The sequence below is a fragment of the Mytilus trossulus genome, chromosome 3 (assembly GCF_036588685.1).
Source record: "Mytilus trossulus isolate FHL-02 chromosome 3, PNRI_Mtr1.1.1.hap1, whole genome shotgun sequence".
Lineage (NCBI taxonomy): Eukaryota > Metazoa > Mollusca > Bivalvia > Mytilida > Mytilidae > Mytilus > Mytilus trossulus.
Genome location: NC_086375.1, coordinates 3,173,720 through 3,186,381, shown reverse-complemented (window position 1 = coordinate 3,186,381; position 12,662 = coordinate 3,173,720). Strand labels below are relative to the sequence as shown.

Sequence of the window (12,662 nt, the reverse complement as noted above, 5' to 3'; positions counted from 1 at the left end):
AGGCACAATTGAGTGTTTAACACTAATATTGGTCAGTCCCTTTCTTTCGATTTCTATTATTAAGGTAAAAAATCAATTAATAGTATCATATATGGCACAAAAGCATACATTGTATAGCACAAACAAGTATTTCACAAACAAGGAAAAGCACAAACAAACAGTAACACAAACAAGTTATAGCACAAACAAGTAAAAGCAGCAAAATATAAAAAAACAAGTTCGAATTACAACTCGATGGTATTCTTACAACTCACACTATTCACTTGCTTAACATTGATATTATAGGGGTTGAGTGTAATGGTTAAATAACATCTGATATTGAAAGAAGTATATAAAGATACTTGTTTGAATTGATGGTGACAAGATGGGAGCAAGGTAAAAAATTAAGGCTTGATTTCAGTTCTCACTCTTTCCCCTTCCACTTTAGCACCAAACAAACAAAAACAACAATAAATTTTGTTGGAGCTTATTTAAATTTTGATCTATCAACTAACTGAGTTCTGAAATCAACAACTTCGTGCACAATAAAACAAATCTATATGTTTGTTTATTTTTTTATAGTATTTGTAATACAATATTTTTTTTTTTTTTTTTTTTTTTTATATATATATATTTTTTTGTATTTTTTTTTTGGCAATTTTCTATATGCTTAAGTTCAATCAGAACAGTCCATATACTTGAATCGAAACTCCTTGGCTAACACAAGCAGTTGCTATTGGGATTAGCATGTGTATTTAAGCAAGCACAAGCATTTATAAATCATGAGTTTTCAAATTTTGATATTAACTGCGAAGTAGTTATATCCAGAGCAAATGGTTTTTGAAAAGAACAAAGATCTAAAGGCACAATTGAGTGTTTAACATTGACATAAGTCAGTCCCTTTCTTTCGATTTCTATTATTAAGGTAAAAAATCAATTAATAGTATCATATATGACACAAAAGCATACATGTTATAGCATCTAATAAGTCTTATTTCTTTGGAGTGGAGGAAGTGTCTTTCTGCCTCCACCTTTCTGTTGCGACTGTCCGCGAATGTTCCTCTCAGATCGAGGAACAGAAGGTGCAGTAGGCAAACAGTTTTTCAATGCTTCAGCTGTAAGCCCAAGCTGCGTATTGGGGTGACGGAGACTATCCATTTCCTCCAGTTTCACAGACATTTTACGCTTATAATAGGAAGGGCCATCTTCTTTTGGTACTGTTGGCAAATGTGCTTGATCTGCTTCACGTTGTACGGTTGGTTGCTGTGGCATAAAAGCATGTCTCACCCCACGTGGGCCAGGTGGTGGGCGTGGCATATACATGCGATCTTCATTGTGTGACATAGATGGTGGGCATGGCATATATGCATGTTCTTGTCCTTCTCCACATGACATAAGTGGTGGACGTGGTACAAGAGCCCCTTCAATGTGTAGTTCTGGTGATGAGGAAAGATGAGTTCCTTCTCCATGTGCCATAGTTGGTGGTCCAGCGTGTAAAGAACTAGCTCTTCCTGATGGTGGCATATGTATGTTCAATTGACTGTCACTTCGGTTATATGATATAACACTGAGGTCAGAGGGCGATAATAATGTTGTTACATTGTCCTGAAAAAGCAAAACAAATATTCGTTTTAGTTATACTTGTCATTTCCATTGGATTTGGGGAAAAAACTTTATTTTTTGCAAACCATGAAATTTCAAATCAGTTTTGAAAAAAAACAACCAACTCATTATTATAATATGTTAAATGAAAAAAAGAGAATCAAATTGTAATGTATTTCACGTACCTCTCTATGCATTCTTGTGCGAGGTCTGTTATCTAATTCATCCTCAAGCTTAACTATTTCCTTTGGGACTACTTTTATTTGGAGCTGGTGCCTAGCAGCAATTTTAATTTTATCTTCGACATCCGGGAGGTGAAAACCAGGCTTCATCTGGTATATATCCAAGTAGGAGGTGCCATCGGTTATAGGCTTAGGCTCTGGTGCATATGGGTTTACACCTCTCACTAAAACAATAAAGAGATCTACAGTTTAGAAAAACATAAAACATATAGACTATATAAAATATTTTAAACACGGTAAGGTATTTACAGCCTAATATGCGGTATCTATTATTTGAAATCGAAAACACCAGCACTTCCTTAATACATCCTAGTTTTTTGTTGTCCCATGATTCATAGTTGTCTCATTAACAATCATACCAAGTTTCCTCTTTACAGTTAGAATAATTAAGCATGCAAACCAAGAATTTAAATGCCTTGCTTGCCAATTTTGTTTGGCTGTTTGCTCAGACATTGTAATTAGGATTAATATAATGCATTTAACGGGCAGGTGGAGTATAACAGTTTACTACACATAAATTTTGGCAGTAATATTGAGTCACTGATAAGGTCTTTGCGTCGGAACTAAACACATTTATTCTAAAAACAGTTGTTGGCATGACAATGGTTATGTTCTTCTCATATATGTTATGATGTCAGGTATGATACTAAACCCCTTACGGGAAGGATTGTGCCTGATGTTCATATGATGAAATCATAATCTTTCAGTCAGTTTAATTGAAGTCTGGGGCTGGCATGTCAGTTAACCGCTAGTAGTCTGTTGTTATTTATGTATTATTGTCATTTTTTTTATTTTCTTTGGTTACATCTTCTGACATCAGACTCGGACTTCTCTTGAACTGAATTTTAATGTACGTATTGTTATGCTTTTACTTTTCTACACTGGTTAGAGGTATAGGGGGAGGGTTGAGATCTCACAAACATGTTTAACCCCGCCGCATTTTTGCGCCTTTCCCAAGTCAGGAGCCTCTGGCCTTTGTTAGTCTTGTATTATTTAAATTTTAGTTTCTTGTGTACAATTTGGAAATTAGTATGGCGTTCATTATCACTGAACTAGTATATATTTGTTTAGGGGCCAGCTGAAGGACGCCTTCGGGTGCGGGAATTTTTCGCTACATTGAAGACCTGTTGGTGACCTTCTGCTGTTGTGTTTTTTTATTTTGGTCGGGTGGGGTTGTTGTCTCTTTGACACATTCCCCATTTCCATTCTCAATTTTATTTTTATTGATTGGTCAATGAATATCAAAATTGTTTCCAATATAACATCCATTGTCCAATCAACTCTTTTTTTATATACATTATGAAGTAAACAAACTATTACTTCACCTCATTAAGGTATCATTCTTAATTGCAATGCCTGAGAAAAAAAAACTTAATTGCAATGCCTGAGCAAAAAAACAAACAAAGTTTGCAAGCAAGGCATTTAAACTCTTGGTTTGCATGCTTTTTTATTTTAACTGTAAAACTGCTTCTTCGACAGACTTACTTCTCCCAGAGCTTTTAAAAAAAGATTATGGTCCGTTCCCTGTTTGTAATTTACTTACTTTTAGTATTACCAGTATTGGCATCTGGCAATTTTGGCAAGAAATTATTGAGGTTTACATCAATGCGGTTAGAGCTGAGTGGTTGTCCCTTTTTGTTACGTGGCATCACTCTGTTAACCGGATATTCAATTTTTTGTCCACCTAGTCCATTTTTTATAGCTCCGCGGTTAAGAAGACGGCGCTGTGGCTCTTTATCGGTACTCGTAAGCTTCTTAGGCTTGGTCATCTACAGAAAAAAGAGTTATATCTCGAGTTGGTGAACCGTTATGGAATATGTGGTGCACAGATGACAACGGATATGCTCTGTGACATACTGAATGAGACTTATCACCCGAGTTTGTATGGTGCAGGATCTGCTTACATTTTTAAACCACATGAGCTCACCCCTAGTATTTTGATAGGGTTCGTGTTGCGAAGTTCTGTTTTGTATACTAATGTTGTCTGTTGATCCTTTTCATTTGTTATAGGTTCTTTATAAAACATCTCATCTTTTAGTTAACAGATAACGACCTTCTTCATCAAACACCTATATTATGAAGAGGAGGGAGATACGAAAGAAGACTGCATAATAAAAAAAAAAACTCTTTTTTTAAAGCAAGGAGGCGTTATATTTTTGCAAATGCGAGTACTATATATCAACTAGAAACTAAATGCCAAAAGATATATTTAGGCAGCAACCATTTGATTTTCTAGGTGGGCTCGGTTTTTTTTTGGAAAAAAAAGTTTTCAGTTTTTTGGAGAAAAAAATAATTTGTTTCTTACATCCTCATCGCTAAAATTGAAAGAAAAAATGGTTAGATTGTTTTTAGCCGAAAAAAGTCTGGAAAAAATATCCATAGACCGACCCTCCTCATCCTCCCGGAAAATAAAATGGTTGCTATTAAAGATGAGTTCTAACTAGACTTCTTTCACTATCAAATTGAAATATATCTAAGAAGCAATACCAAATGGGAGAGCATTTGAATTAATAGTCTGGTCCATAAAACATTTCTGGTTTAAATATACAATTGATATTAAGAGGGGGAAACATAGTGCTGAGCTTAATATAAAATAGTATTTCCCTCCAAAATTGTGTATTCAACTTCACTTCGGCCTCCAAAACATGATATATATATATTTATATATGGCAGTGGATAAATGTATTTGCAATCAATCTATAAACATAGGAAGATGGGGTATGAGTGCCAATGAGACAAATAACTCTCCATCCAAATGACAATTTATAAAAGTAAATCATTATAGGGCAAGGTACGGTCTTCAACACAGAGCCTTGGTCATTATAACGTGTTCAATGTTACGTCACAAGCGTATCAAACGACAACATATGGGCGCCGCCATTTTTGGTTGATTTGGTCCTTGATTGTCACCTTGTATACTAGTGGTCAGATTTTTTTTTATTTTATCTGTTTTTTTTCTTTAAGCAATAGAAGTTGGTAAACAGTATATGCACTATGTCTGACAATCAAATCGCTTAGCAATGTGTAGACGTTTGTTTCAGCAGCACAACAAAACAATATAGAAGTCACCTTGCAGGCCCGTAGCCAGAAATTTCAAAAAAAAAGGGGGGGGGGGTTTGTTGGACTCACAAACTTGACTTTAACAGTCACCATTCGAACAGAACATTGACTTTAACAGTGCTTATTTTTTTTAGGGGGGGGGGATCGTCCGAACCCCCTGGCTATGGGAATACCTTGTAGCTTTCAACAGTTGACATGCGTTATAAAATCCCCATGATACCATCTTCCAAAATACATTACAAGATGGAGAAAGGTCGATAAACTAGAGGACTTCAACGGCAACAGGGTCAGAAGTACTAAAATTAACCTCATTCCTCAATCAGACATACATTTTTTTTTAACCGAAAAGACTGACAACCATACATCTGTATGAATGTTCAAAGTTTACTTTTATATAGAGTATAAAGATATCGCAAAATTAGTTACAGTAGAATGCATTGAGCGTGAAGGTAAAGGTAGAATCTTTGGTAAGCTTGCTTTTTTCTTGAACTGTGAAGTCATTATTAGTTAATGCATGCTTCTATGGCGCGGAATCAGGGTCAAAAATACTTATTTACGTATAAACATATTTATTTCAGTATATACGGAATTCGATTTATGTATATACGTAAATCGAATTCCGTATATACGTTAATCGAATTCTGTATATACAGAAATAATTACGTATATACTTAAATCGAATTTTGTATATAAATAAATCGAATTCCGTATATACGTAAATAATTATGTATATACGTAAATAATTATGTATATTCGAAATTCGATATACGAAATTCAATTTTCGTATATACAGAATTCGATTTTTGTATATACAGAATTTGATTAACGTATATACGTAATTATTTCTCTATATACAGAATACGATAAACGTATATACGTAAATCGAATTCCGTATATACAGAAATAGTATCTTTCTGTCTTTACATGAATATTTCTGTATGTACAGAATTTTCTGTATATACGTAATTCGATTTCTGTATATACGTTATTCGATTTCTGTGTATACGGAATTAATTTTGTATATACGTAATTCTATTTCTGTGTATACGGAATTATTTCTGTATATACATAATTGGATTAACGTATATACGTAATCGTTTTTGTATATACGTAAATCGAATTATGTATATACACAAAGAAGTATTTTTGACCCTGATTCCGCGCCATATGCTTCCCTCCTTTCGGGGTAGTCTATATAGTCCTACAGACAAAGAGATTGTTATCTGTCCGACTAGTCTATATAGTCCTACAGACAAAGAGATTGTTATCTGTCTGACTAGTCTATATAGTCCTACAGACAAAGAGATTGTTATCTGTCTGACTAGTCTATATAGTCCTACAGACAAAGAGATTGTTATCTGTCTGACTAGTCTATATAGTCCTACAGACAAAGAGATTGTTATCTGTCTGACTAGTCTATATAGTCCTACAGACAAAGAGATTGTTATCTGTCTGACTAGTCTATATAGTCCTACAGACAAAGAGATTGTTATCTGTCTGACTAGTCTATATAGTCCTACAGACAAAGAGATTGTTATCTGTCTGACTAGTCTATATAGTCCTACAGACAAAGAGATTGTTATCTGTCTGACTAGTCTATATAGTCCTACAGACAAAGAGATTGTTATCTGTCTGACTAGTCTATATAGTCCTACAGACAAAGAGATTGTTATCTGTCTGACTAGTCTATATAGTCCTACAGACAAAGAGATTGTTATCTGGGACAATACCCCTAATGCGCCTTGAAATGAGGAACACAAAAGTCACGTGTAAACAAAAAATCTCTGTGTAGTGATATTTGACACATTTCTATGATAAACAAATAACTGAGCTGAACCATTAGTGTTAATTTAGAAAATAAGGGAACACAGAATAAATGTGTAAAAACCATGGGGCTATGAAATGTGTTCAAAGTATTAAAATTTCAAAGAACTTATTGTGTTAAAATTGGGATTTTTTACCATGAGGAGCGACATCGCAAAAGGATACTCGGGGTTTGCTAAATTACGGAAAAATGAATCACACTTCGTACCCCGAAAATTTAACCACATATGTAAAAATGTCTCAGCTTCGAAACAAGCCATCATACATATACAAGTTTACGATATGGGCTGAGCAACAGAAGAAAACGTTACCATTACGGCCTATGGAATAACAATTGCGCATATTGCCCCATCTGTCTGACTAGTCTATATAGTCCTACAGACAAAGAGATTGTTATCTGTCTGACTAGTCTATATAGTCCTACAGACAAAGAGATTGTTATCTGTCTGACTAGTCTATATAGTCCTACAGACAAAGAGATTGTTATCTGTCAGACTAGTCTACAGACAAAGAGATTGTTATCTGTCTGACTAGTCTACAGACAAAGAGATTGTTATCTGTCTGACTAGTCTACAGACAAAGAGATTGTTATCTGTCTGACTAGTCTACAGACAAAGAGATTGTTATCTGTCTGACTAGTCTACTTTTATAAAAGGAGGGTAGTGTGTATTACAATGACTTCACGCATACACACACTCGATTCGTTCTGCTTTTATGACACTTCTAATTTAAGAGATAAGATGCGCATGCTTTACAACCGATTCCATTGAGTGTGTAGGCAAAGGTAATATATTTTGTTAGCTTAATTGTTAGCGGAAGTCATTATTATGTAAGGCAATCTATTCTTCTTTAAGAGTATAGCCTGGTCCGACAGATAAACAATATATCCGTCTGTTGGACTATGCTACTTCGAAAAGAGGGTAGGTTATCAGACTTTACGGTTTAGTTAACACTCGAGCTAATTAATAAAAGATATTACCTTTGTTTACACACCAATGGAATCGGCTGTTAAAGATATGTATATTCTAATTACTTGATTTTACGTAAAATATCTCATAAAAATGCAATATAACCTCTATATGACAAGCCGTTTTTATATTTATTCAATTTCAAATAAATTAATAATAATAAATATGATATCTCAATATGTTTATAAAGTATCTGTATTTTTTTTTAGATATCTCATTTAATTTTAAGTTAATAAGATATCTTACAAACTTTAAAATATATCTTAAATATCTTGTTTATTGAAAAAGATGTCTTGCAAACTTTAAAATACATCTTAAATATATTCTTTACGAAATAAGATATCTTGTCTATTTAATAAGATATCTTGATTATTGAATAAGATATCTTGTTTATTTAATAAGATATCTTGTTTATTGAATAAGGTATCTTTTTAATAAATTAAACGATATTTTATATATTTTGAAATATATCTTTTAGAAAGGAATATGAGTCAATAGTATATCTTATAAGGTTATCTTTTATGAATTAAAAAAAGCGCGAGTACATACTTTCCTTGAGTTGTGAATCTGATATTTGTGATAATAAGGTGCGTGTACGGCCTTTCACGTATATCTTATAGAGAAACGATTGTACGGCCTTTCACGTATATATTACAGTGGAACGATTGTACCGCCTTTCACGTATAGCTCATAGTAGATCGAGTGTACGGGCATTCACGTATATCTTATAATGGAACGATTGAACGGCCTTTCACGTATAGCTTATAGTGAAACGATTGTACTGACTTTCATGTATAGCTTGTAGTGGAACGATTGTACGGCCTTTCACGTATATCTTATAGTGGAACGATTGTACCGCTTTTCACGTATATCTTATAATGGAACGATTGTACCGCTTGTCGCGTATATCTTATAATGGAACGATTGTACCGCCTGTCACGTATAGCTTATAGTGATACGATTGTACCGACTTTCATGTATAGCTTGTAGTGGAACGATTGTACGGCCTTTCACGTATATCTTATAGTGGAACGATTGTACGGCCTTTCACGTATATCTTATAGTGGAACGATTGTACGGCCTTTCACGTATATCTTATAGTGGAACGATTGTACCGCTTTTCACGTATAGCTTATAGTAGAACGACTGAACCAGCTTTCGCGTATATTTTATAGTGACCTATCACGTATATCTATATAGCAGAACGCGCGTACGGTCTTTGGCGTATATTTTGTAAATGACAAAAAGGCGCTTGTACGGACCTCGTCGCTAATCTTATCATTGACACCGAGTAGAACGCTTGTGCGGCCGTTCGCGTATATCATATAAATGACAAAAAGGCGCGTGACTGTACGGCCCTCAACGTTTATCTTATCAATGACAATAGAACGCTTTTGTGACCATTCGCATATATTTTATAAACAACCAAAAAAGCCTCAATGTTTATCTTATCAATGCTAGTAGAACGATTGTGTGGCCGTTCACGTATATCTTATAAACAACAAAAAAGGCGCTTGTATGGCCCTCGGCGTTTATCTTATCAATGACAGTAGAACGCTTGTGTGGCCGTTCACGTATATCTTATAAACAACAAAAAAGGCGCGTGTACGGCACTTGACGTTTATCTTATCAATGACAGTAGAATGCTTGTGTGGCCGTTCACGTATATCTCAAAAATGACATTGTATGGCCTTTTCAATGAAAACGAGAGAATCTTGAAATAACTTCTTTTAAAACGTTATATTTAGTTTTCATAATAAGATGTTATAACAAAAGATTTATTTTATTTAGCATACTAGTATACGTTAAGAGCATATCTTAAAAAGTTTACAAGATAAAGATAGTAGTTTATAAGATTTCTCTATTGGTTTATAAGATCTCTGAATTAGTTTAAAAGATTTCTCTTTTAGTTATAAGATATCTCAATTAGTTTAAAAGATTTCTCTTTTAGTTTATAAGATATCTCAATTAGTTTAAAATATTTCTCTATTGGTTTATAGGATATCTCAATTAGTTTAAAAGATTTCTCTTTAAGTTTATAAGATATCTCAATTAGTTTAAAAGATTTCTCTATTGGTTTATAAGGTATATCAATTAGTTCAAAAGATTTCTCTATTGCTTGATAAGAAATCTCAATTAGTTTAAAAGATTTCTCTATGGGTTTATAAGATATCTCAATTAGTTTATCTTATACTAGTATATTTTTTTTCATATATATTTTAGAGAAAAACTTTATGAGATATCTTTTATTGTTCAAAAAGACATTATACTAGTATATTTTTCCATATATATTTTATAGAAATACTTTCTGAGATATCTTGTTCAGTTTATAAAATATCTTATACTAGTATATTTTTATATACATTTTAGAGAAATACTTTATGAGAAATCTTGTTCAGTTTATAAAATATCTTAAACTAGTATATTTTTTATATACATTTTAGAGAAATACTTTATGAGAAATATTGTTCAGTTTATAAAATATCTTATACTAGTATATTTTTAAAACATATTTTAGAGAAATACTTCATGAGATATCTTTCATTGTTCAAAAGATTTCTAATACTTGTTTATTTTTAATATATATTTTAGAGAAATACTTGATGAGACATCTTGTAATATTGTTGAATAAGATATCTTAAACTAGTATATTTTTTTATATATATTATAGAGAAATATTTAATGAGATATCTTTTATTGTTCAAAAAAATATCTTATACTAGTATATTTTTTCATATATATTATAGAGAAATACTTAATGATATATCTTTTATTGTTCAAAAAGATATCTTATACTAGTATATTTTTCATATATATTTTAGAGAAATACTTTGAGATATCTTGTTTAGTTTGTAAGATAACTTATACTAGTATACTTTTAATATATATTCTTTAGAGATATACTTGATGAGATATCTTTTATTGTCAAAAAGATATATTATACTAGTATATTTTTTCATGTATATTTTAGAAAAATACTTTGAGATATCTTGTTTAGTTTATTAAATATCTTATACCAGTATATTTTTAAAACATATTTTAGAGAAATACTTCATGAGATATCTTTTATTGTTCAAAAGATATCTAATATTTGTTTATTTTTAATATATATTTTAGAGAAATACATGATGAGAAATCTTTTATTGTTCAAAAGATATCTAATATTTGTTTATTTTTAATATATATTTTAGAGAAATACTTGCTGAGATATCTTCTTTAGTTTATGAAATATCTTATACTAGTATATTTTTTCATACATGTCTTTTTCGAGATATACTTGATGAGATATTTTGTAAAGTTTATAAAATATCTTATACTAGTATATTTTGCATATATATATTTTAGAGATATACTGGATGAAAAATCTTGTAAAGTTCATAAGATGTCTTTAAAAGTATATACTTAATCATATTTAGTTAATAAGATATCGGTTTTTTATCAAATTTATAAGATGTATTTTGTGAATTTCCGGATATTAAAAGGCGCGTAGACTGACTTTCCTGCACTGAGCTGTGGATCTGATCTTTGCGCAGACCTTATAAATGAATGAAAACAAGGCGCTTGTACGGCCTTTTACGTATATCTTATAAATGACAATAAAGCGCAAGTACGGCCTTGTCAAATAAATCAAATAGAATCGTAAAAAAAGGCAACCAACTTTTGAAGTTATGATTTTCAGATTTGAAAGTAAGGTGCAATAACAAGAGAGATATCACAGTTATATATACTGATTTGATTTTGTACTACTTTCCATTCCTTCTGTATAAATCCAAGAATAGATATGTTTTCAATTTGAGATTTTGGTTTGACAAGTACACATTTGTTCACAAACGGTATGACCGGTATAATCCATTGTTAAAAGCTGCACGGTGACGGCTTTTCGGCTTAAATTCTTGGACTCTGATGTCTGTCTTATTTGTAATCATACCCCATCTCCTTATGTTATATATCTATATTTTTCTCTTCATATTTGGTAATTTCTCATACCATACTGAAACTTCAAAAAATGCTCTTCACTATTGTCAATGACGCGACGTTAAGCATTAATCGACCATCCATTGTCGACGTCACAGTAGAATCTGACTGCGGGTCGCCGTGAAAAAAATTATACGTAAATCGGATATATTGAATGAAAATTAAAAGCATATTTTGTTTATCATTTTTTTTCCCTTTTTTCTATATATATACCATTTGAACTCTATAAAAATAATTTTAATTTAAAAAACAACATTATATAATTGCCTGATGACATGATGCAGCTTAAACTAAAGACTACAATAGAATAGTAGTAAAACAGATTTTTCTTACTCCACTTAAAATTGTTCAAGTGTCAGTATCTAATGCAACGTTATAACATTTCTCTTTGTAAATACGTTATTATTCCGTAAACAATCGAAAGAAAGTTAAAACTGTATTGTTACTTGTACTGATTTGTACAGTGAAGTTTCTACCTATAAAATCAGCATTTGAAATGTTTGAGACTCTAACAACGAACAAAGTATCGAAATATAAAAAAAAGTAATAAAAACTTACGTTTCCAAAGCTCTTGGCTGTAGGAAATACTAATATCTTCCGACAAATCTTCAATCTTTCGATATTTTCAGCTGAAGCTGGAAACTGCTATCCGCAACTTGGAGGGCTACGGAATGCTGTGGCGTTACCAAGGTTCCAACAATGGAATGGCGCCGTCAATGTATGATTGGACATAGCACAACCGCTACGGACTGAAAGGGTGTTACCAACGATACAATGGGATGCCATCCGGTTGTGACTGCAGCGCATGCACATTCAGTTCTGAAACATAATATAAAAATACGAACAAAGAATGTAAAAATATCGCATCTCATGAAAAAAAAATATATTCTTAAATGTTGAATGTTAGCAAACAAATGTATGAAAAAAATCAACTAGGAGTAAGATTAATTTGAAAATAAAAAGGGTAGGTCAAAAAGGGTGGGGGGGGGGGGGGGGGGGGGGGGTGCACACT

The 12,662-nt window shown here is 32.3% G+C and overlaps 1 protein-coding gene across 1 annotated transcript; it reads right to left on the bottom strand.

Moving 5' to 3' along the window:
* Positions 1–228: 228 nt before the first annotated feature.
* LOC134709990 (uncharacterized) lies at positions 229–12,371 on the bottom strand. Its single transcript, XM_063570118.1, has 4 exons — positions 12,209–12,371; positions 3,367–3,592; positions 1,767–1,987; positions 229–1,584 (listed from the first exon to the last, which is right to left on the bottom strand). The coding sequence occupies exons 2-4, from the start codon at positions 3,590–3,592 to the stop codon at positions 961–963; spliced, it is 1,071 nt and encodes a 356-aa protein (XP_063426188.1). The 5' UTR covers positions 12,209–12,371; the 3' UTR covers positions 229–960.
* Between the last annotated feature and the right edge of the window lie 291 nt (positions 12,372–12,662).

Excerpts from the sequence above, each read along its gene's own strand:
- LOC134709990 (XM_063570118.1), bottom strand. The coding sequence starts at position 3,592 with ATGACCAAGCCTAAGAAGCTTACGAGTACCGATAAAGAGCCACAGCGC. Across the intron at positions 1,988-3,366 it reads CAATACTGGTAATACTAAAA|TGAGAGGTGTAAACCCATAT; the intron begins GTAAGTAAATTA and ends TTATTGTTTTAG. Across the intron at positions 1,585-1,766 it reads GCACAAGAATGCATAGAGAG|GACAATGTAACAACATTATT; the intron begins GTACGTGAAATA and ends TTGCTTTTTCAG.